Raw genomic sequence first — 24,495 nt, 5'->3', positions numbered from 1 at the left:
AAAAACGTGAGGGTGGAGCATGCTAGTTCTATACTTTTCCAGACGTACATACTGGGTGTTGTAGTACTACAGAATCCATGGATGGACGGATGATTAGATAGATCGATGACATCACAATGGCTTAGAACCCCCAGTGACCGGCTGATGATGTCACAATCGGCCCCTGTGTATAACTATGGGCGCCGGCCGGATCCCAGCCACTCACTATTGTGTGTTGTACTCACGATTTCTGTGTTGCAAAATTTGCTATAGAAAGTGATATTTATTTGTTATTATCAGCGCCCTCCGGTGGAAAGAGAGAAAGGTAAGTCTGAACTTCATCTAATGAGTAATGGGAGCCTTTCCCAGGGGGAGACAACCTGTAGATGATTATAGGGGGACATATATAGATTTCCCTATAGAATTATCCCCAATAACAGTATAGACACGTTTTTTGTAAATTGTCATTAACCCTTTCAAAGCACGGCCAATATTTCCTCCACTTTTTTATTTTTCTGATCACATAGTCAGGTGAAAGCTTGTTTTTTTTTTTTGTGAGACGAGTTGTTGCTTAGAAGAACAGCATTCATTTAACGTTATATTATACTGAAAAATGGGGAAAAAAATAATAACTATGGTGAAATGGTGAAAAAAAAACAGAAAAACAAAACTGTTTTTTGTGCTTTTTACCACGTTCATTTTGTGGTACGATTGATCTGGAAAGATGATTCAGGGTTCATATTGTTTTATTATTATTATTATTGTTATTACTTACCGTAAGTGGTTACAACAATAGTTTTAGAATTTAAAAAAAAAATTGATTTGTTTCACCATTTTATGGCAAGTTGATGTTTTTATTGACACCATTTTGGGGAACATACACAGTTTGGGTGACTTTTTATTGCATTTTTCGGGGAAGGTGCCGTAATAAAAAAAAAAACAAGGGAAAAAAAGGCCATTCTGGCGTTTTGATTGTTTCTCTTACTTTTATGGATATATTGATGCCAGAGACTGTATTTTGCAGATTAGAAGATGCACCCCAAATTTTGGGGAGGAAAATGGGAAAAAAATGAAATTAATAAAATAGTGCGTCTTATAATCCCCTTTTACGATAGCTTACCCGGGGGTGGTCGAGGGGGCTGCGGTGAAGCGCGATCCCAGGAGGCAGGGTCGCTGCTGCAGAAAGCTTTCAACGGTGGCAGGAGTGGGGCGATGCTGCAGGGCCCGGGCTGGAAGGTTGGGGTGCTCAGCAGTGCGAGACTGCTCCGGGCCACGGGCTTTCAGAAAATATCAAACAAGTCCCCACACTGCCCATCGTTTGCATCGTTTTCACTGCAGTGGACTTTGGGAAAATGGCGCATGTTTAGATTGAGATCTCCGCTCCCAAGATCGAGATCTCGGGAGCCGAGATCTACACATGCTCCGCTGGAGGCGTCCATTTTCCCGAAGTCCACCGCAGTGAAAACGATGGGCAGTGCGGGGGCTCCACTGACATTTTCTGGAAGCCTGGTGCCCGAAGCAGCCTCGCATCGCTGACCACCCCCACCTCCCAGTCTGGGGCCCACAGCATCGCCCCACCACCTTCAACTTCCTGCAGCAGTGACCCTGACTCCTGGGACCCTGCTCCACCGCAGATACCCCCCCAGCCCGGTAAGCTACAATTGGATTATAAATCGCACCCCCATTTTCCCCCCAAATTTGGGAGAACAAAAAGTGAGTCTTATAATCTGAAAAATACATATATATATATATATATATATGCTTGTTTTTTTTCTCTTTATTTTTGAAATCTTTACTGAGACTAATGCAATATTTTTACCGTCTTGTGTTTTTCTCCAGTGTTTGCAGGGCTCTGTTGAACATGGCATCTCTCTTCAATTCCACCCCAAAAATGCCACTTCTATTAGAAGATGTGGAAAAAGGAAAAGACCAGCAAGATGAGGATGAAAACTGCGAAGAACAGGACCTGCACGCCCGGACTGGAGTCTCCATAGTCCGCTCTTTCATTATTGTAGGCGTTCTAACCTTCATCAATCTGGTCACCTTCATAGCTGCCTTCACTTTCGTAGGTAAGTAGGCGTAAACCGGCTTATGTCGGGGGCAAGGTGTATAAGGCCCAAAACTGGAAAAAAAGAAGAAAATCTTCATGGCCAACGAGAAGGCTCGTTAGCTGCTGTGATGTCTATTCCTGCACTTCTCTAATTACAATAATCATTCGTGTTCTTCTTTTTGTTCTGGCAGGAGCGATTTCTTACCTACAAAGCGCATTTAAAATGGACGACAGCAAATCCGGCCTTATAAGCTTAGGTAAACTTTTAACATAAAATCCTATTCTATAGGTCACTTGTGAGGACGGCTGGAATCTCGTGACATCATAAGGTTCCAATTTTGTAACGTTCACATGATGGCCGCCTTTATAGTTACCAAAAATGCAAACAGTGATGAGGACGGGAGAAGTGTTTTCAGTGCAACAGTTTAAATAATCCTCAAATATAAATAAATATATGTTAAAGAAATCATTTCTATTAACTGTGACCTCTTGTTTTTCCCCTTCTAGTATTCACGATCAGCAGTGTCCTGTTTGGTCAAATCTATGGATACCTGGGTGACCGCTGGAACAGAAAATACATCATGTGTGCAGGGATGTCCTTCTGGTCGGCCATCATTCTCTGCAAGTCCTACGTTCCCAATGAGGTAACTGATTTAATTGGTAGAAGCATAAAGACTTAAGGCTCATGCAGACGTCTGTGGATCTCGGTGCCATCATGGACAATAATGCACGGACTGGCCGCGGGTCTTCCGACCCGAGCATCGCTATCACGCTGTCAGAGATCGGACCGGGATCCACCGACGTCTGCATGAGCCCTAAAGCCTCTCACTAGTTTATATGTAGATCAGTATTTTGCATTAGTATTTGCAAGACAAAAGTGAGAGCGGGTCCAAAATTAGGAAAAGTTTATAATTTTTCCATTACCGTATTTCTTTAGGTGTCTTAGAAAACTTTCATAAATGGTCACTGAATATTTTTTTGTGTTTTCACAGTATTTTACAGTTTTTCTCCTAATTAATGGACTGTCTGGAGCTGCAGAGGCAAGTTTTAAAATAACTGCCCCCTCCATCATTGCCGACGTCTTCGTGGGAGATCGGCGCAGCCGCGCGCTTAACTTGTATTACTTAGCAGCACCCTTTGGCTGGTGAGTGTAGATCTATTTATTGTTTTAAGGAGGGAATCATAGCCAAACTGTCTAAGAGTAAGTCCGACAAGGCGGATTTGCTGTGGACTTTTTTCGGTACGGATTTTGCTCTACAGATGCATGTACAATACATATGGATGGCGTTTCAAAAACCCCTCCGCAAGTAATGATCATGGTGTCGCAACACGTAGGGGGAGGATCAGCAGTGAACCAGCAAACATTTCTGGAATTGCTGCAGATTTCTAGGAAATTGATTCAAGACTCTAAATGGAAATATTTTTTCAGCAATGTCAAGACTTTCCCTAACAGAAAACTGCACTGATTGCTATGGGCAAAAAAGTTTTCTGCTAGACAGTTTGACTTTTAGCACTTATGACAAGAGCTCCTCAAAGAATGTGAAGACTCAGAATGATCTTACACTTTTTATTGTTTTTTTATAAATCATTTAAATGGACATAGGAAATGTTGTAATATATCTTATCAGGAAATATACTTATTTCCCTTCATTAATTCACTGATAAAAATCCATCTTCAGTGACAAGACAGATTGTAGCTTTATGCGGCATGGGGTAACAGTTGCTGCTCATAGAAGTCTATGGAGGGGGTGGAGTAGGAAGGAGGAGCCGGAAAAAGGCACTCAAAAATGTATATGTTTATATGTGTGCAGAAATTATGACAACTTTGTTTTTGTTTTTTACAGTGGCCTTGGTTACATCATTGGGTCTAAAGTGACAAGTGCATTTGGTGGCGCCTGGCAATGGGCCTTCCGGGTAAGTAATAGGTCTGAGGGATCTTGTGGACAAACTGTGAATCTTAATTATAATTCCTGAATCGTATTAAAGGGAATCTGGCAGTATGTTTTTCCATTTGATCTGAGAGCAGGGGCCCTGTAGGGGCAGAGCACCTGATTCCAGCGATGTGTCACTTACTGCTCCTTGTAGATGCTTTAAAAAAAAAATCACTGTTTTATTAGCAGGAGATTATGACGAGGGGACTAGTTGTCTCGTGCCATGTAGTCCTCCTGTTCTGTGTAACCCCGACCCCACCACTGATTGGTGGCTTTCTGCCTATGTACAGTGTGCACAGAAAAATCTACCAATCAGTGGTGTAGGCAGGGTATACAGAGCTCAGCATTCAGAGTACTGCTAGATCTGCAGCAGAGAAAACTGGGATTTTATCAATACTTCACCAAGCACACCAGCAAGTGACACATCGCTGGAATCGGGGTCTCTGTCCCTGCATTATGCTGCTCTCAGATGCGCAGCAAACACCTCGTCGCAGATCCCCTTTAATGGAACCAGTTCCACAACAGTCTGTGCTCATGTCCTTTTTGTGATGAAACCTCTGTATATGTGATATGTGATGTCTCCTTCTTCATCTACACAGATCATCTCTGCTCTGGGCCTGGTAGGAGTCCTGCTCATGGCTGCATTTGTAAAAGAACCGTCCAGAGGAGCTGCAGAGGAAAAGAACAAACCACTGAGCTTCAAAGGATGGCTTATGGATGCCAACCAACTGCGTAAAAAGTAGGTGTCTTCTGTGCATTGATTTATGTCACTGATCTCCCCCGTGACTTCTGCGTCATTTACAAGATTTTTACCCTTTTCTCTCTCTGCAGCCGAAGTCTTCTGTTTTCTACTCTTGGGACTATTATGGTAAAATTTGTGGCAGCTGCATTCGGCTTCTGGGCTGTTACTTTCCTGAAGCGTGCCCGGGCTCTCATGCTACAGAAGGCGCCATATCAGACTCAACTATCCAACTATGATGACAGGTACAAGTTTAGCAAACTTTAATTTGACATTCACTGGTGGGAATTTAATTCCCCCTATGACCGTTTTCTCTCTAAAAAAAAATATTTATATTTCAAATTATTATTATATCAAATTATTTATATTTCATTTCTTCAAGCTACTTTACTAATCTCTTTACCGCTTTTCTTTGCAGTCTGATTTTCGGAGGACTTACGGTCATCTCTGGCATCCTTGGAGTTGGAACAGGGGCGGAGATAGCCAAGAGATGCAGGAAGTACAACCCTCGTGCTGACCCTATAGTTTGTGCGGTTGGATTGCTGGGCTCCGCCATTTTCCTGCTGTTGGCTATTATTCTTGCAGACATCAGCCTTGTGGCCACTTATGTAAGTACCTGGAGTACAGATTGCTTTCATCCCCTTACTGGGTCTCGGCTATAGGACCGAGCAGTAGAAATCATAGACTATGGCGGGGGCTGTCTATGAATGTACGGAGACTGGGGTGGATGAATGGATTATAAAGACAAAACCTATGGGGGATAGGAAAGCGTGCAAGACACAAATGTTTATATGTATTGTTCTTTACTCTCTGCAGGTGTTTATATTCATCGGGACCATATTTCTGAGCCTGAACTTTTCAGTTTCAACTGATATCCGCCTGGTGAGTGGAGAAAAGCGCTAAACTTATCATAGCTATAATTATATGTATGTAGTCAGTCTCTATGTTCTGTTTTTACCCATCAAATGCCCCATAATCCTGGCTGTGCCCAAGCGTCTGTTGGGTAATTCCCAACTAAAAATAAACCTGGCGCAAGATGATTAAAAACTTCTTTAGTAAAATCTCAGTCCACAACATGTCTGGGCTTCTTATCTATCCTGGCTGATTGTGCATTTAAAGGGGTTGTCCACTACTTTCACATTGATGCCCTACCCGTAGGATATGGCATCAATGTAGGATGGCCGGGGTCCCGCATGCGGCACCCCCGGCGATCAGCAGTTATTGGTATCTGCAGCGGCTGCCACCGGCCGGAGGGGCTTACCTGCGGTGTTTGGCCGTCAAGTTATAGTGGTCACCGCGGTGTACTGCACATCCACCTCCTATTCAATTGACTTGAATAGGTAAGGACTTCCGGCTGGTGGCAGCCGCCGCCGGCACCGATAACTGCTGATCGGAAGGGATGCCGCATGCGGGACCCCGGCCGATCATACTTTGATGCCCTTTCCATAGTGGACAACTTCTTTAACTTAGGCTTCAAGTATGTTCACTTTGTCCATGTTCTCTTGTCTCGTTGGGTTCAGTGACTCCTTCTGCTCATTCAGAATATTCTCTTGTTTCAGTATGTGGTTTCTCCCACAAGGCGATCAACAGCACAGGCATTATCGATGGCGGGGTCCCACCTGCTGGGGGAAGCTGGAAGCTCCTATTTCATCGGGCTAGTAAGTAGCTGTTACATATTCTCACATCACTTTAGGGCTACATTCACACATCTGTTTCCATTTGTACATTGTCGCAAAACAGACCATTTTTCTCTTGTGTCATCTGTTTTTTTAAAAAGTGAAGGTGGTAGACTGTCCAAACTTTATTTATCCATTGACTCTTAATAATGGATCAATGAAAAATGGATGAAACACAGATGGAAAACTGAAGTACAAAGTATATCATCCTTTCTCCATCCATTTTTAACAGATTCCTATAGACTAGAAATAGTAACCCCAGTTTTAATTTTTATTTCATAAATCAATAGTACAGTACACATGAAAATAAGAAACGTTGGAATATATCTTTTCAGAGAAATCTGCTTCTTTCTCCTCTCGAACTGATCGTTTATTCTCAAAGTTCTCACTGTATTCAGTGAAGCATTACTGGGATAGGAGATGACAGTTGGTGCTTATAACATTCTATGGAGAGGAAAGAGGGAGGAGCTAGAGGCAGGCTCCCCCCATGTACATAGAATCTGATCAACAGCAATTGTCATCTCCTATCTCAGTAATGTAAAAATCTGTCTTCACTGATTACAGATTTTATCTGTGAATTAAGAATGTTATAAATTAATGGAGGAAAAATAAGCAGATTTATCTGATAAGATCTACCACAAAGTTGCTTATTTTCACGTGTACTGTATTGATTTTATAACGACAGTTACTCTTTACTGGCCAAGTCTGATCCGCAGAACGGATGAGAATAGGACATGCTCTGTCACAGAGGAGTTTTTAAAACTCGCTGTAGCCTATTCATAACATACTTAAAAGGGTTCACCGGGACTATTTGATTTTTTTTACTATGGGCTAACAGGCAAGTCGTTGCTAAATACCTGCCTGTAGTGCCCGGGACCGATCTCTGCCAACACCCGCGATTCAGTGGCCTCCCCTGATATCACGTTGACAGAGCAGCATCTTCTCTTCCGCTCTGTTGACGGGGTGGCAGAACTCCAAAGACAAGATGTCCTGGAGTTACGTCACAGATTATCTGCTGAAGAAGGATGTCACAAGTGTCCTGTTCCCAGACAATGTGTAGTACTGGAGCTGCGAATACTGGAAGCATTGCTGTTCATAGTTTGGAGGAGCCGCTATCTGCAGTGAGGCACCTTCTCTTTCTATGATCACCAGATTTCATTGGTATCCATTGACTGCTGTCAGCATAAACGTGTCCAGTCAATTATGTTTTTTTACTTTCATTAACCATACATAATTATTTATCTCGTCTCATCTTCAGATATCCGACCGCATCAAAAGTTACAATCCAGACTCGGCTCTTTCGAACTTCCGCAGTCTGCAGTACGCCCTCATGGTTTGCCCCTTTGTGCTGGTTTTCGGAGGAGGATTCTTTTTCGCATGCGCCCTCTTTGTTGAAAATGATCGTAAGAAGGCAGAGACAGAGTCTGAAGGTACGTGCAGAAATAAGTTAATTATCCGATCATATCTCTTACAGAATTGGATTAGCATTAGCTCCATAATTAGTAAATGTAATACCCAGCATCTGTATAATACATCCATCCCCATAACAAAGCTCCATAACATAACATTAACAAAGCTGCATAACATAACATTAACAAAGCTGCAATTAACTTATTATTATGACATAAATAGTTTTATCCTAAGGCTATGTGCCCACGATGCAGAAATGCTCAGGATTTTTCCTGAGCGTTTCTGCATCTCCCCTGGCAGAAAAAACGCATGCGGATTGTACATGCGGATTGTACATGCGGATTGTACATGCGTTTTTCTGCCAGGGACATGCGGATGTGAAGCGTTCTTCACATGCATTTCCGCATGCGGGTTGATAAGCGCTTTCCAAGCGATTTTAGCATCACTTGGAAAGTGCTTGACAACTTGGTCACACTATATAAATCCATGCAAACGGCATGGATTTATATAGTGTGACCCCAAAGAATGGTTAAAAATAAAAAAATAAATATATACTTACCTTCCGATGGCCCCGGCAGTCTTGCTTCACTCCGTCCTGGCTGCCGGCAGATCGCGGTACACTGAAGGACCTGCCAACGTCAGCATCGCGTGACCCGTCACATGGCTATGACGTCAGCGCAGGTCCTTCAGTCCACCGCGATCTGCCGGCATGGGAGGACGAGCGCACCGCGGCCCGCCGGAAGGTAAGTATAACATATATTTTTTATTTTATTCTTTTTTTTACAGGTACTATGGCACCTGGGTGTGGATGTCTCCTCTCCTCCACACCCGGGTACCATCCCCACAATGGAACGCATACATCTACATATACAGTGATGCGGAGTCCATGCGGTCTAATGCAAGTCAATGGCGGAGAAAACTCAGCGCTTCCGCAAAATAATTGGTAGTGCTGCTTTTTTTACGCAATGATAATCCGCAGCGGAAATTTCTGCAGCATGTGCACAGCACATACGGATTATCATTGGGGAACATGGCAGACCTACTACCATGCGTTTTTTAAGCGTTTCTGCAGCGTTTTTGCCGCTGCGGAAACGCTTAAAAAACGCATCGTGGGCACACAGCCTAAGTGTGACCCTACCCTACTGATATGGGGCTGATTATATGACATAAATTGTATTTGAAAAAATCTGCTATGTCTTTTTGGTGGAATCTACTTTTAAGATAACCTGTCACTCGCCATAAATATACATTTATTTTAACCCGGTATAAATGCTGCTATTCTCCTGAATACGGCATTGTTTGTCTCTTGTTCTCAAATCTCCTTGTTCCTGATAGGTCTCCCTGCTCCCTATACATTTATCCACTATTTTAGCCAACTGGCCGTTGTCATCAAGATGTTTCTCAAAAAGAGAAGTTTTTGAGGGTCACGCCCACTTGGCAAAAATAAATACAAATACTAGATTTACATAAAGGGAAAAGGGGGCAATTTCTCAGGAAATTAGAATCTTGAGGAACAAAGGATGAACAATGCCAGATTCAGGAGAACAACAGGATTTACAACGGGTAAAAAATGGTAAATGTCGGATCATCTCGTTCAATTGTTTTTACTTAACATTTACAAAAAAAAATAACATTAAGAAGGAATATAAATTGGGGAGGGGAAAAAGGAGTAATGGGGTAACAATGGGAAGTTACAGGAGAGAAAGTAAAGGCAAGGCTAGTCATTATTATTAGTAATAAACAACTATTATAACTTTGACCATAATATGTGTAAACAATTAGTTTGGTATATATCCAGTATTGTTTGTTTATACAACTATTTTAGTTTTTAAGTTTTGGGTTTAGCCTGAGTAAAAAAAACTCTTCCACTATGGCATTCATCTAACTAAATATCAGCTACAACATTTTTTCACTAATCGCAAAGTTGAACTTTAATATTGTGCGTTGATGCCTTTCCATTACTTCTAATATTGATGGAGGAATTATTTGCTTCCATTTTGTTGCGATTAAATGTTTAATCACCAAAAAGATATGACAAGAGATATGTTGAAATTTGGGTGGGATTTCTTCTAGACCTTGTGATAATAATATTAATTGTGGTGTAAGTGGAATATTGGGTTTAGAAATTCATAGGAGTAAGTTCAAAGTTTCTTTCCATAATTCCTTTATGGACAACTCCAAAATATGTGTAAAATGTCTCCCGGTTTAGCACAACCTCTCCAGCATAGAGGAGGTTGGGAAGGAAATGCTCTGCGGGGTCTCATTGGAGTAAAGGAGCACCGCAGCATAATGTTATAGTGCGTCTCTTGGAGACACGTAGTGGCACAATATGTCAGGTTTAATGCTTTACTGTACATGTAGATAATCCTTCTGTATCATTTTATATCAAATAATTTAATTTTATTTCATCTTTATAGACTTTGTCCTGAAGGAGGTAATATCTACAGCTCCATAAATTAGAACTTTTTAAAGCTGGACCTGAGGAAAAATGAAAGGTAAGATAAGATGGGAATAGTCAACTTTAACTTTTTTAATTTTTGGTAATGAGAATATATAATTTGAGAATATAATTTGAGTGGGTTTTCAGATCCTATTATTTCAGAGTTAGAATTTTTAGTTTCTTTCCAGGCCAGGTATCTCTTCTTAGAACTATTCAATCCTTTTACAAGAGGAGATAAAATATTAAGTACCAATTTTATTTTTTAAGGGGATGAGTGATAATACCAGATGGGAAATATATTAGTTATACAACCATATAAATCATCGTATAAAACTGTACACTTGTTAAACTACGTTTTGCTTCTTTTGTTGGAGACAGTGGCTCCAGCTTTGCGGCACGAATCATCACGTTGTACATTCAATGTCCGTTCCGGCTATGACAACTTGCTGGAGGTCCTAGATTCATTGGGGATCTGCAGGGGTTTGTCTGACATCTTTAAGTTCCTGGATGTCTTTTAATGTTTTAGAAATACTTGATCTTTTACTAAAGCTAAAATAGTGGGGAGAAGATCCTTTACAGTAAAAATAGTTCTATTTAGATCTAGCTTTATTAACGCTACATAATCAATAATTTATTTTTTAATTTAAATTTATAGATTTAAAAAATTGCACTCATGTACTTCTTAGATATCCATGAAATGCTTAGTGCCGGCCAATATGAAACATTCTGGGTTTAGGAGTCCAGTGGGTGGTCTCAGATCTCACATAGTGATTGTCAGCCCCCTCTATATGAATGGGGGGTACAGTCCTAAACTAAGAATAAGCCAATATCACTTATCTTAAATCTTTTCTCACAAGGCTAGAAATCAGTAACCAGGAGTACATTGCCTGCCGCTTATATATGATATCCAGTTGTTTCATCTTCAGTCATATTTATTATTTCTACAGATCACTATTCCGGAGAGAGGCCTGATTGTGATCCGTCAATGAACAAAGAATCCAGCCGGATGTGACGACTCTTCCACAAGGCGAAAACAAGTCAGAAAAAAGAGACAGATTCCGGGCTCGGTCTCTGTTCTCGCATACGACATTTACTGGACTTTCCGCAGTCAGATGAACTCACGGAATAAAGTGAGGTTCCTGCTGCATCAAGAGGCAGATTCCGGGCTCGGTCTCTGTTCTCACTTCTGGATACGACATTTACTGGACTTTCCGCAGTCAGATGAACTCACGGAATAAAGTGAGCTTCCTGCTGCATAAGGAGACAGATTCCGGGCTCGGTCTCTGTTCTCGTCCTATCATGATTAGTGCCACATTGAAGACTATTGGGCAACACGGTGGCTCAGTGGTTAGCACTGTTGCTTTGCAGCGTTCGGGTCCAAACCCAACCAAAGAGAACAACTGCATGGAGTTTGTATGCTCTCCCCGTGTTCGCGTGGGTTTCCTCCGGGTTCTCCGGTTTCCTCCCACACTCCAAAGACATACTGATAGGAAATTGATAAATAAATAATTAAATATTATTTCAACTATTATTGAAAATTCTTATATTTGACTCCTTGAATGAAGCTAATAGTCAGTGTATGATAACATATCTGAGCCACTGTATGGGTCTTCACAGTGCTTAATAGAGGCAACTGGGGGTCAACCCAACAAATCATAGGAGCCTCAGGTCTGGTCAATGATTCCTCCCCAGGTCCACACATTGCATTCCGTGTCCTGAGCTCACGTATGTGATCAGTCCTCCATTATGGTAAATGGAAAATATAGAAACAACCAATCAAAAGTCTAACACCTTACTGCCCTATGACATACTATTACATCATGGGCACATGGGATTAAACATGAACTGTGCTATTTTCATGGTAGTCGTGCTGTGCAGGCTTAGCAGCTGAGCCCGCACTTCAAGGAGAGTTGGCTGCAACTGCCGACTTTGGTGTTAGCACCTATCCCGACAGTTTAACCCTTTAGATGATGCGGTCAATAGCGTCCACCGCATCAATATGGTGGACAGAAGGAAGGGGCCCCCTCTGTACCTTCATTATTACCCCCATGTTACAATCACGGTGTATCGATGGTTATCATGGCAAGCTGAGACCTAACAACAGCCTCTGGGTCTATCAGCAATGGAAGCTTGTTGAAAAAAAGAAGGATCGCTTCACTGTACCAAACTTTTAGGGTGCTCTGAAGAAATAGGTAGTATAGATATCAAAAAAGAACTTCGGCACTCCAATATGTATGCAAAAAATTGGTTTTTATTAGCAGAATTCCCCTTAAATGAAAAGCAGGCCAACGTTTCGACCTAACATGGTCTTTCTCAGGGCCTATGCTAAACATCAAAAGAATATATCCCATCAACATTTGTATATAAACAGAAAATAAGGAAAAACAAAATATACACATACATCTACTTATAAATGATGTGGAATAACCCACAAAAGATTGTGAAATAAATTTGTAAGGTACAGTAGAATATGCAAATAGCGTGCGTTTTTTTAAAAAAATGTTTATATATGTATATAAATTCAAGAATAATGATATAGTAGGAGACCTCATGCTGCCACAAGAATATAAAGTATATATATATATATATATATATATATATACAGTACAGACCAAAAGTTTGGACACACCTTCTCATTTAAAGATTGTTCTGTATTTTCATGACTATGAAAATTGTACATTCACACTGAAGGCATCAAAACTATGAATTAACACATGTGGAATTATATACTTAACAAAAAAGTATGAAACAACTGAAAATATGTCTTATATTCTAGGTTCTTCAAAGTAGCCACCTTTTGCTTTGATGACTGCTTTGCACACTCTTGGCATTCTATTGATGAGCTTCAAGAGGTAGTCACCGGAAATGGTCTTCACTTCACAGGTGTGCCCTGTCAGGTTTAATAAGTGGGATTTCTTGCCTTATAAATGGGGTTGGGACCATCAGTTGTGTTGTGCAGAAGTCAGGTGGATACACAGCTCATAGTCCTACTGAATAGTCCTAAATAATCAGTAACATGAAATATATTCAATTATTATAAAATGACAAACAATCTAGTCACCCATACTGAAAGCCCAGTGAATGACCCACAACTTAAAACTTTAATCAGTAGCATAGAATTATCCGCTAAACCCTGGTTTATTATCCTATCCAATAGACACTGGACAGAGTGAGTTTTATGTCATATAGGTAGAGGGATTTTTGGGGGGGATATAGGAATTTTTTATTCATATTGTGCTTCATACTCCCTATTAAGTCCTTTCGGAGTGAGGATCTGTAGCGTATGTATCCAGTATAGCTCACGTTTTTTGAGGTTTTGAATCCGGTTGCCCCCCCCCGTCTATTTGGCGGAATGTGATCAATTACTTGATACTTTAGTTGTGAAATGTTGTGGGACATAGCTAGAAAATGTGCTGGTATAGGTAACATCATGCGTCCACAAAGAATTGTTGATTTGTGTTGTGAAATGCGGTCTCGGATATGTTGGGTGGTCTCACCAACATACGCGAGACCGCATGGACACTTAATTAGATACACCACATACGTGGAATCACAAGAGAAATATTCTTTAATAGAATAACGTTTGCCAGAATGAGGATGTGTAAAAGTGTCATCCTTAGTAATATTTGAACACTGTAAACATCCTAGACACGGGAAAGTTCCCCTCCGGGGGGTGGCCAAGGTGCGTTGGATTGGTCCCTTATTTGTGGATCCCATGTCAGCTCTAACCAAATGGTCGCGAATGTTTCGGGATCTTTTATGACATAGTAGGGGGACATCAGTAAATTCCTCTATATCCGGATAAGATTGCTCTAACAGGGACCAATATTTTTTAATGCACTTGAATATCTGTCCCCCAAAGGGGTGATAGGTGTTCACGAAAGTCAGTCGTGAGTTATTATTCCGTCGTGAAGTAGGTTGGGTGACCTGGTTCAAGATATGTGATGGGTAAAGACCATGTTAGGTGGAAACGGACTGCTTTTCATTTATGGGGAATTCTGCTAATAAAAACCAATTTTTTGCATCCATATTGGAGTGCCGAAGTTCTTTTTTGATATCTATACTACCTATTTCTTCAGAGCACCCTAAAAGTTTGATACAGTGAAGCGATCCTTCTTTTTTTCAATTGACTGTTTCTTGGGATTACGCTCCTGTGGCTTCAATGTCGTTCACAACCTTTGCCTTTAATCAGGAAGAAGCAAGTGGAATACTTGCACATGTCACAACTCCCGTTACATTTCTCCACACCCCCACTGAGGAAGTACGCACAAGGGACCTAGAGAAGGAACAAAGGAGGTATACCGCTTTGGATCTACACTGCGTTACTCTCGCAGAATATCACAAAACACAACGAATTCCACGAGGATTAAGAGTCAACCTACGTCCTACTCTATTTAATGATAACTCTGATTATTGCAGTAAGTTCGAGGGGATCCTCAACAAATGCTCAATGGACATTATTGTGTTGACAATTGATTTTCTCCAGAAGGAAATAACCAATCTACATACTAGGATTGCCTCTACTGAGCAACAATTGAGTAATACGATTTCATCTGAAGAATTTACAACACTGAAAAACAAAGTGGACAAAACCATTTCTGAATATCGCAACGAACTCCAGATCCAGAAAAAATCTAAATTTCTATGTGACGCTGAAAACTACCTCAATAATCAAGTGTATAGATGGCGCTCTTCAGATCAAGGCAGAAGCAGCAGATCATACAGGCGAGGATACAACTCTTCTCCAGGCCGACACTCCTCTACAGACAGCAAACGAGGTACCTATCAACCAAATTATTTTTTGGATCAACGCAGAAACCGTCCACCAAGAATAAGACGAGGCGGGGGAGGCGATCGACAGACAGACAACGCTCGGATGACAACTCGTTCTCGGGTAGGACTAACATCGTGTATAACATCTTCTCACAATCCTTAGCACCGGCCGAATTAGACCTATTGCAAAAAGGTCTTTCATTTAGCCCTACACCTGCCTTTGATACATTCCAACTGGAGCAAGAACTACAACGCTTTTATAGAACCTTAAGATTGAAAGTCCATTTTTCCTCTGGTAGGGGGCTTACTACTGATCCTCCAGGTCCCTCTCAGAGCAGCCAGAATGATGGAATGTTCTCTTTACATGGCTTGAAACTGCGTATTCCTAGCCATTCCAACCGCCTTGTACATATTATCATGTAGAGACATATATTGACTTGGTCCAGAAAGACATTAATGAAGTCCTACAAGCCATAAAGAGAGGCGATCTGCATAACAAAAATAACCTCAACCCTGAGGAAAGTATGGCCCTCTCCTCATTGAAAAAAAGGAAAGAACTTATTGTAAAACCAGCTGATAAGGGGGGAGCAATTGTTATTATGGACCGGTCTTATTATATATCAGGGATATACACTCAATTGAATGATACTGAAACGTATCTACCTATAACACGTAACCCCACCACAGAGGTAGCTAATTTAATTAAAAATTTAGTCTCACATCATTCTCAGAGAGGCACAATCGATTCCAAACTGTCAGAATTTTTGGTCAATCCAAACCCAATAATGCCGGTATTTTATACCTTACCCAAAATACACAAGAATCTATGGTCACCACCCGGGAGACCTATTGTAGCCTCTACAGATTCTATTTTGTCACCCTTGGCTATTACATTAGAAAAAATTTTAACACCCCATATTCAGAAGATTACCTCATACCTTAAGGACACTACCCATTTTTTGACATGCATAAGAGAATTAGGACCAATCCCTACTAACAGCATCCTAACAACAATGGATGTCAACAGTCTCTATACTAGTATCAATCACCAGTAGGGCATTTGTGCCACAATAAAATTTGTAAGAGCCCATACTACATTCTCAGCCGATCAGATTGACTTTTGCAGTGATTTATTAACTTTGATCCTCACCAAAAATTTTTTCATGTTTGAAGATCGTTTTTTCTTTCAAAAGAGGGGTACGGCGATGGGCTCCAATGTGGCACCCCCCTATGCCAATATCTTCATGGGGAATTTTGAGATAGATCATGTATATACTCACCCTCTGTTTGAAAAGCATGTGCTATGCTGGAGACGTTTTATTGACGATATTTTCTTTATTTGGACTGGCACAAGACAAAACTTAAAAACTTTTTTTGATGACCTTAACAGCAAACTTACTAATCTGACATTTACCATACACCAAGACCCACATTCCATACGTTTTTTGGACACACGGATTACACTCGTTGACACAGGATATCTAGTCAGTGACTTATACACAAAACCAACAGATAAAAACAGTCTATTGTTGTATTCCAGTTCTCACCCGGGCCATATTAAAAGGTCATTACCAAAATCACAACATAATAGGGTGGATTGAATAGTGTCTACTGCAGATTCTAAAAAAATTAGACATGAGGAGATGAACGACAAATTTCGACAGAGGGGTTACCCATCACATATCTTGAACCAGGTCACCCAACCTACTTCACGACGGAATAATAGCTCACGACTGACTTTCGTGAACACCTATCACCCCTTTGGGGGACAGATATTCAAGTGCATTAAAAATATTGGTCCCTGTTACGGCAATCTTATCCGGATATAGAGAAATTTACCGATGTCCCCCTACTATGTCATAAAAGATCCCGAAACATTCGCGACCATTTGGTTAGAGCCGACGTGGGATCTACAAATAAGGGACCAATCCAACGCACCTTGGCCACCCCCCGGAGGGGAACTTTCCCGTGTCTAGGATGTTTACAGTGTTCAAATATTACTAAGGGTGACACTGGAAGTGCATTGCGGTGAAGGGTGCATTGCTGGAAAAGGGAAAAAAAAAAAAAACTCTTTAAATATCTTAGTTTGCGAGTGTGAACGAGCTGCGTGAGTCCGGAGCGTAAGTGCGAACGAAAGTAAGTGTGTGACTTGTTTTTCAGTGACTTTGTATTCAGGGAGTTTGGAAGGGAGGACTTTGGACTGAATTGCTGACTGTATTTCATTAATTCTTTACTTTACTTTTTACTTAACATTCTGTATATTGCAATCCCCATTAGGAAATGAGCTCCATTATTGACAATGCTATCCAGTGTACATCTTGCCACATGTATGTATTCCTTGAACAGCAGGTCGAGGTTGCTTACTGCTGCGCGAGATGTGTGCACGTTGTGCGTTTGGAAGCCCAGATACTGCATCTAAATGAGCAGCTGGCAACACTGAGATCCATTGACAACATGGAAAGGAGTCTGCTGCTCACTGAGCAGCAGCTTACTGGGGTAGATGTGGGGGAGGGTGGTAGTCGGGAACTGCAGGACAGTGAGGTCGCTAGTTGGGTGACAGTTAGAAGGGGTGGTAGAGGGAAGAGTGCCAGGGAGGCTAGTCCTGATCTGGCACACCCCAATAAGTTTGCAAAGTTGGCAGATGAGGGGAGTGATGGTACAGGGGTAGCACTACTGCAGCAAGGCATCTCCGGCTTTCAGGGGACGAGTGTCAGCTCCAGTAAAGAGGGAAATAGGAGAGTAGGGCAGGCTAGGCAGGTGCTGGTAGTGGGGGACTCAATTATTAGAGGAAAAGATAGGGCAATCTGTCACAAAGACAGGGATCGTCGAACAGTGTGCTGCCTACCTGGCGCTCGAGTCCGGCACATCGCTGATCGGGTTGACAGATTACTGGGAGGGGCTGGTGAGGACCCAGCGGTCATGCTGCACATTGGCACAAATGACAAAGTTAGAGGTAGGTGGAAGGTCCTTAAAGATGATTTTAGGGAATTAGGCTGCAAGCTGAAAGCAAGGACCTCCAAGGTGGTATTCTCTGAAATACTACCGGTACCACGTGCCACGCCAGAGAGGCAACGGGAGATTTGGGAGATAAATAAGTGGCTCAAGAACTGGTGTAGGAAAGAGGGATTTGGGTTCCTGGAGAACTGGGCCGACTTCACAGTTGGCTACAGACTCTACGCTAGGGACCGGCTGCACCTTAATGGGGAGGGTGCAGCTGTGCTGGGGGAGAAAATGGCTAGAAGGTTGGAGGAGTGTTTAAACTAGGGATTGGGGGGGAGGGTATAATTTTATAGGTGGGGAAGATAGTGCAGATAGTGACCTGGGCACAAATAAAGAAATTGGGGGTGGGGTTAGAACAGTCAATAAAGTAAGATGGAATAGAGGTACAGAGAGATACATAAAATGCATGTACACTAATGCCAGAAGCCTCACCAACAAAATGGAGGAATTAGAATTAATTTTGTTGGAAAATAATTATGACATGGTAGGGATATCTGCGACATGGCTGGACGAGAGCCATGACTGGGCAGTTAATTTACAGGGCTATAGTCTGTTCAGAAATGACCGTACAAACAAGCGAGGGGGGGTGTGTGTTTATGTAGCACCCTGAGGATTCGGCTGCTACAGGAGTATTGCACCTCAACCCAGAGGTGTGATATTCCACTCCCGGATAAGGATGGAGTGTGGAACTGAGCTCGGTAGGCTGCATGCACTACATACATCCCATTTCCGAGGAACAGACCGACGGTACTCCCACTTAGAAATGTGCAGGTACGACCGAGTCTGTTCCTGGCTGGAGTGGGAGGGGGGTGGAACATCCCATGTAGTGTAGGGGCAGATAGGGGGAGCAGTCTGGGTAGTGATAGGAGCTCATTGGGTGCTGGTCACCTGAGCTCACACATAGAGGGGATATATAAGGTGGGCACCAACTAGAATCAGAGTCAGTTGTAGAGAACAAGTCAGATGCAGAGAGCAAGACAGCTGCAGAGGAGCAGACAGCAAGCAGAGAGGAAGTCAGCCTGCAGCAAGAGAGAGACCCTGAGTGAGAGAGGAGCAGAGAAAGACCCAGAGGGGGAAGACTGAAGGGACCCAAGAACCCAAATTAGAGCACCGGGTGAGGAGTCAGCAAAAGGGTACCGGAACCCAAACTGGTGGGGGTAAAAAAACAATCCCCAGCCAGAGACCGGAGGCCGTGGGCAGCATCTGCCACGGCCACCCACCACATTCACCCCGAAGGCACACCACATGAAGGGTCAGGGAACCCGAGGCCAAGGGTGTCCCAACAGCAGGCCCGAGGGAGCTGGACCTAGGTGGATCACTGGTGGGGACGGCTGAAGAAAGGACAGAGGGAGAGCTCAGGGCCACGCTCCGGACTTGTTTGGGGGTTGGCTGGATCCAGGACCTGGTGGACGCAGCACGGCTCGGGTGGTCACTAGCAGCTGGAGTGACCAGTACAACATCTGCAGTAAGTAAACACCCTTAACTGCACAACCCGACTCTGTCTTCACTGCCGTCTGCACTACACCACCACAACCCCCATCCTCTGCGCCTGTCCCCTCTGAGGCTATACCCCTCCCGTTGGGGGTTATCTCACCAAGCTGCGCACCCACCATCAGCCTCAGCGGACCCTGCTGCAGCGGCGGCCACAGTGACCGCATCACAACGGGTGGCGTAGTCGACACAAAAGAACTTTAGTAACATCTGTAGAACTGCCACATCACTCTGAGCTTGACGCCCTGGGCACGGGGCCGGGTCACAGCCGCTCGGAGACTACAACCCCCCATCTGATCCGGTGCCGGGTATTCCCCTCAAAAAGGAATATGTCCCAGGGGGCGCGTCATTTATATGTAAAATCATCCTTAAAACCTGTCTTGCGGGAGGATATATGTGAATCTAATGAAAATGTAGAGTCCCTGTGGGTGGAGATAAGGGGAGGGGGAAAAAATAATAAATTACTGATAGGGGTTTGTTATAAGTCTCCAAAAATAATGGAAGTAGCGGAGAATATCCTCGTAAAGCAGATAGATGAAGCAGCGACTCAAGGAGAAGTCATTATTATGGGAGACTGCAACTACCCTGAAATACATTGGGGGACAGAAACATGTAGTTCAAGCAAAGGAAATAGGTTTTTGACTACTATGAGAGACAATTACCTTTCACAACTGGTTCAGGACCCAACAAGAAGGGGGGCACTGCTAGACCTAATATTAACCAATAGGCCAGACCGCATATCAAATATATTAGTTGGGGGTCACTTGGGTAATAGTGATCACAAAATAATACGTTTTCACGTAACCTTTAATAAGATGTATAGTAGCGGGGTTACAAGGACACTAAACTTCAGGAAGGCAAATTTCCAACGGTTAAGAGATCATCTTAGTGCAATAAACGGGGACGATATCCTGAGACATAAAGCTACACAAAGCAAATGGGAGACATTTATTAACATCCTGAATAGGACCTGTGCACAATATATACCCCTTGGGAATAAACATGCTAGAAATAGGAGGAAACCACTATGGCTAAATAGAGCTGTAAGGGGCGCAATAAGTGACAAAAAGAAAGCATTTAGAGAACTAAAGCAAGTAGGTAGTGATGAGGCATTAAATAAATATAGAAAATTAAATAAATCATGTAAAAAACAAATCAAGGCAGCAAAGATTTAGGCAGAGAGAATTATTGCCAGAGAAAGTAAAAATAACCCCAAAATATTCTTTAACTATATAAATAGTAAAAAACTAAAAAATGATAGTGTTGGCCCCCTTAAAAATAGTCTGGGTGAAATGGTGGATGAGGATGAGGAAAAAGCCAATATGCTAAATGATTTTTTTTCAACCGTATTTACACAAGAAAATCGCATGACAGAAAACATGATTAGTGATAACAAAAATTCTCCAGTAAATGTCACTTGCTTAACCCAGCAGGAAGTATGGCGGCATCTAAAAATCACTAAAGTTGACAAATCACCGGGCCCGGATGGGATACACCCGCGAGTACTGCAGGAATTAAGTAACGTCATAGATAGACCATTATTTTTAATCTTTAAAGATTCCATAATAACAGGGTCTGTACCACAGGACTGGCGTATAGCAAATGTGGTGCCAATATTCAAAAAGGGGACAAAAACTGAACTTGGAAATTATAGGCCGGTAAGCTTAACCTCTACTGTGGGTAAAATCCTGGAGGGTTTCCTAAGAGATGCTATAATAGAGTATCTGAAGAAGAATAACCTCATGACCCAATATCAACATGGGTTTACGAGGGACCGTTCCTGTCAAACTAATCTGATCAGTTTTTATGAGGAGGCAAGTTCCGGACTGGACCAAGGAAATGCAGTGGATGTTGTGTATATGGACTTTTCAAAAGCTTTTGATACGGTTCCACACAAAAGGTTGATACACAAAATGAGAACAATGGGGATAGGGGAAAATATATGTATGTGGGTTAAGAATTGGCTTAGTGATAGGAAACAAAGGGTGGCTATTAATGGAAAACACTCAAACCGGGTCTCAGTTAACAGTGGGTTACCACAGGGGTCAGTATTGGGCCCACTTCTTTTTAACATATTTATTAATGACACTAAACTCTGCAGGGTAATCAATACAGAGGAGGACAATTTTATATTACAGGAGGATCTATGTAAACTAGAAGCTTGGGCTGATAAATGGCAAATGAGCTTTAATGGGGATAAATGTAAGGTAATGCACTTGGGCAGAGGAAATAAAATGTATAATTATAAGCTTAATTGTAAAACACATGGCAAAACTGTTACTGAAAAAGACCTGGGTGTATTGGTGGACGACAAGCTCAGTGTAGTGGCCAGTGTCAGGCTGCTTCTGCAAAGGCAAATAAAATAATGGGATGCATTAAAAGAGGCATAGATGCTCATGAGGAGAACATAATTTTACCTCTATACAAGTCATTAGTGCGACCACACTTAGAATACTGTGTACAGTTCTGGTCTCCGGTGTATAAGAAAGACATAGCTGAACTAGAGCGGGGGCAGAGAAGAGCGACCAAGGTTATTAGAGGACTGGGGGTCTGCAATACCAAGACAGGTTATTACACTTGGGGTTATTTACTGTGGAAAAAAGAAGGCTTAGGGGTGATCTTATTACTATGTACAAGTATATGAGGGGACAGTACAAAGAGCTTTCTACTGATCTTTTTACTCTGAGGCCTGAGACGGGGACAAGGGGGCATCTTCTACGTCTAGAGGAAAGAAGGTTTAATCATAATCACAGACGGGGATTCTTTACTGTAAGAGCAGTGAGACTATGGAACTCTCTGCCGCATGATGTTGTAATGAGTGATTCACTGTTAAAATTTAAGAAGGGCATGGATGCCTTTCTTGAAAAGTATAATATTACAGGTTATAAATACTAGATTCCTTGATAGGGCGTTGATCCAGGGAACTAGTCTGATTGTCGTATGGAGTCAGGAAGGATTTTTTTTCCCCAATGTGGAGCTTAGTGTTTACCACATGTTTTTTTTTTGCCTTTCTCTGGATCAACATGTTAGGCTATGGGTTGAACTAGATGGACTTAGTCTTCCTTCAACCTTAAAAACTATGTTACATTTACACATCCTCATTTTGGCAAACGTTATTCTATTAAAGAATATTTCTCTTGTGATTCCACGTATGTGGTGTATCTAATTAAGTGTCCATGCGGTCTCGCATATGTTGGTGAGACCACCCAACATATCCGAGACCGTATTTCACAACACAAATCGACAATTCGTTGTGGACGCACGATGTTACCTATACCAGCACATTTTCTAGCTATGTCCCACAACATTTCACAACTAAGGTATCAAGTAATTGATCACATTCCGCCAAATAGACGGGGGAGCAACCGGATTCAAAACCTCAAAAAACGTGAGCTATACTGGATACATACGCTACAGATCCTCACTCCGAAAGGACTTAATAGGGAGTATGACGCACAAGATGAATAAAAAATTCCTATATCGCCCCCAAAAATCCCTCTACCTATATGACATAAAACTCACTCTGTCCAGTGTCTATTGGATAGGATAATAAACCAGGGTTTAGCGGATAATTCTATGCTACTGATTAAAGTTTTAAGTTGTGGGTCATTCACTGGGCTTTCAGTATGGATGACTAGATTGTTTGCCATTTTATAATAATTGAATATATTTCATGTTACTGATTATTTTTCTTTGTCTTGTAGGTTACTAATTAAGGTTCCCAGGGACCTCCGTAACGAATCCCATGCATTTTTTTCTTTGACTCTTCAGGATCCCCCTCCTTATTTTGCAATTTAATATAATATAATCTGTTTTTCAAGTATTCATCTCCTATAGCTCCTCCTAAGGTTGGCTCACCCTGCGTTATTCTGCTCTTGATTGAGTATAACCTCTTTCCACTGATTTACACCTTAAGTAAAGTCTATCCACTTACTTCCAGTGTAGCGTATATACTGCGCATGTCCGGAAGTGACTTGCGTTCCACTGTCTCCCTTTGCGTTCCAGCACGCGCACCGGAAGTCAGTATGGCCATACTGCGCATGACCGGATATACACCGGCGTTCTTTCACCGCTTCCACCAACGCACTAGTCCTATATAATATATATATAGTCCTATATATATAGTCCTTTATATAGTCCTTCCTTCTTTCCACCACACGGCGCTTTTTCGCGGTTCCTAGTCCATGCACTATTCCCTTCACGCCAGGTATGTAATCCTTCAGTGTTCCCTACGCCATTTTTGCTATTTGAACCGTTTGTTCTGTGTCTAATTGTTCCTACTTACCTGTAATAGAGTTTCTTTGCTGCTACTCCTCTTGTAACTAACTCTATGACGGACCATGACACCATATTGGATCAGTGACTCCATGAGCTTACATTGATATTCCCATTAGAAGCCTTATGATGAATATATTGCATGTTACCTACACTCTTTAATATAAATTGTACCCTTTTTCCTCATTGTAAATCATCTGACAACGTTTGTCCTTCAAGCATATATGTGAATATACAGTACAGACCAAAAGTTTGGACACACCTTCTTATTTAAAGATTTTTCTGTATTTTCATGACTTTGAAAATTGTACATTCACACTGAAGGCATCAAAACTATGAATTAACACATGTGGAATTATATACTTAACAAAAAAGTGTAAAACAACTGAAAATATGTCTTATATTCTTGGTTCTTCAAAGTAGCCACCTTTTGCTTTGATGACTGCTTTGCACACTCTTGGCATTCTCTTGATGAGCTTCAAGAGGTAGTCACCGGAAATGGTCTTCCAACAATCTTGAAGGAGTTCCCAGAGATGCTTAGCACTTGTTGGCCCTTTTGCCTTCAATCTGCGGTCCAGCTCACCCCAAACCATCTCGATTGGGTTCAGGTCTTGTTACTGTGGAGGCCAGGTCATCTGGCGTAGCACCCCATCTCTCTCCTTATTGGTCAAAAAGCCCTCACAAAGCCTGGAGGTGTGTTTGGGGTCATTGTCCTGTTGAAAAATAAATGA

General features: G+C 42.0%; 1 protein-coding gene across 1 annotated transcript; it reads left to right on the top strand.

Annotated features, from left to right (window-relative positions):
* Positions 1–1,840: 1,840 nt before the first annotated feature.
* Positions 1,841–23,201, top strand: LOC141173612 (protein spinster homolog 1-like). Its single transcript, XM_073657914.1, has 13 exons — positions 1,841–2,048; positions 2,221–2,286; positions 2,537–2,673; positions 3,022–3,173; positions 3,874–3,943; positions 4,560–4,699; positions 4,792–4,944; positions 5,118–5,307; positions 5,516–5,581; positions 6,259–6,357; positions 7,634–7,805; positions 14,560–14,871; positions 23,194–23,201. The coding sequence occupies exons 1-13, from the start codon at positions 1,841–1,843 to the stop codon at positions 23,199–23,201; spliced, it is 1,773 nt and encodes a 590-aa protein (XP_073514015.1).
* The last annotated feature ends 1,294 nt before the right edge of the window (positions 23,202–24,495 follow it).

The sequence above is a fragment of the Phyllobates terribilis genome, unplaced genomic scaffold (genome assembly GCF_046119375.1).
Source record: "Phyllobates terribilis strain yellow unplaced genomic scaffold, ASM4611937v1 Scaffold_13__5_contigs__length_258822181, whole genome shotgun sequence".
Lineage (NCBI taxonomy): Eukaryota > Metazoa > Chordata > Amphibia > Anura > Dendrobatidae > Phyllobates > Phyllobates terribilis.
The sequence above is the reverse complement of the archived record's forward strand: the minus strand, read 5'-3'. Positions and strand labels throughout refer to the sequence as shown.

Coding starts and splice junctions, on each gene's coding strand:
- LOC141173612 (XM_073657914.1), top strand. CDS start 1,841: ATGGCATCTCTCTTCAATTCCACCCCAAAAATGCCACTTCTATTAGAA. Junction 2,049..2,220: donor AGCTGCCTTCACTTTCGTAG/GTAAGTAGGCGT, acceptor TTGTTCTGGCAG/GAGCGATTTCTTACCTACAA. Junction 4,945..5,117: donor CTATCCAACTATGATGACAG/GTACAAGTTTAG, acceptor TTTTCTTTGCAG/TCTGATTTTCGGAGGACTTA.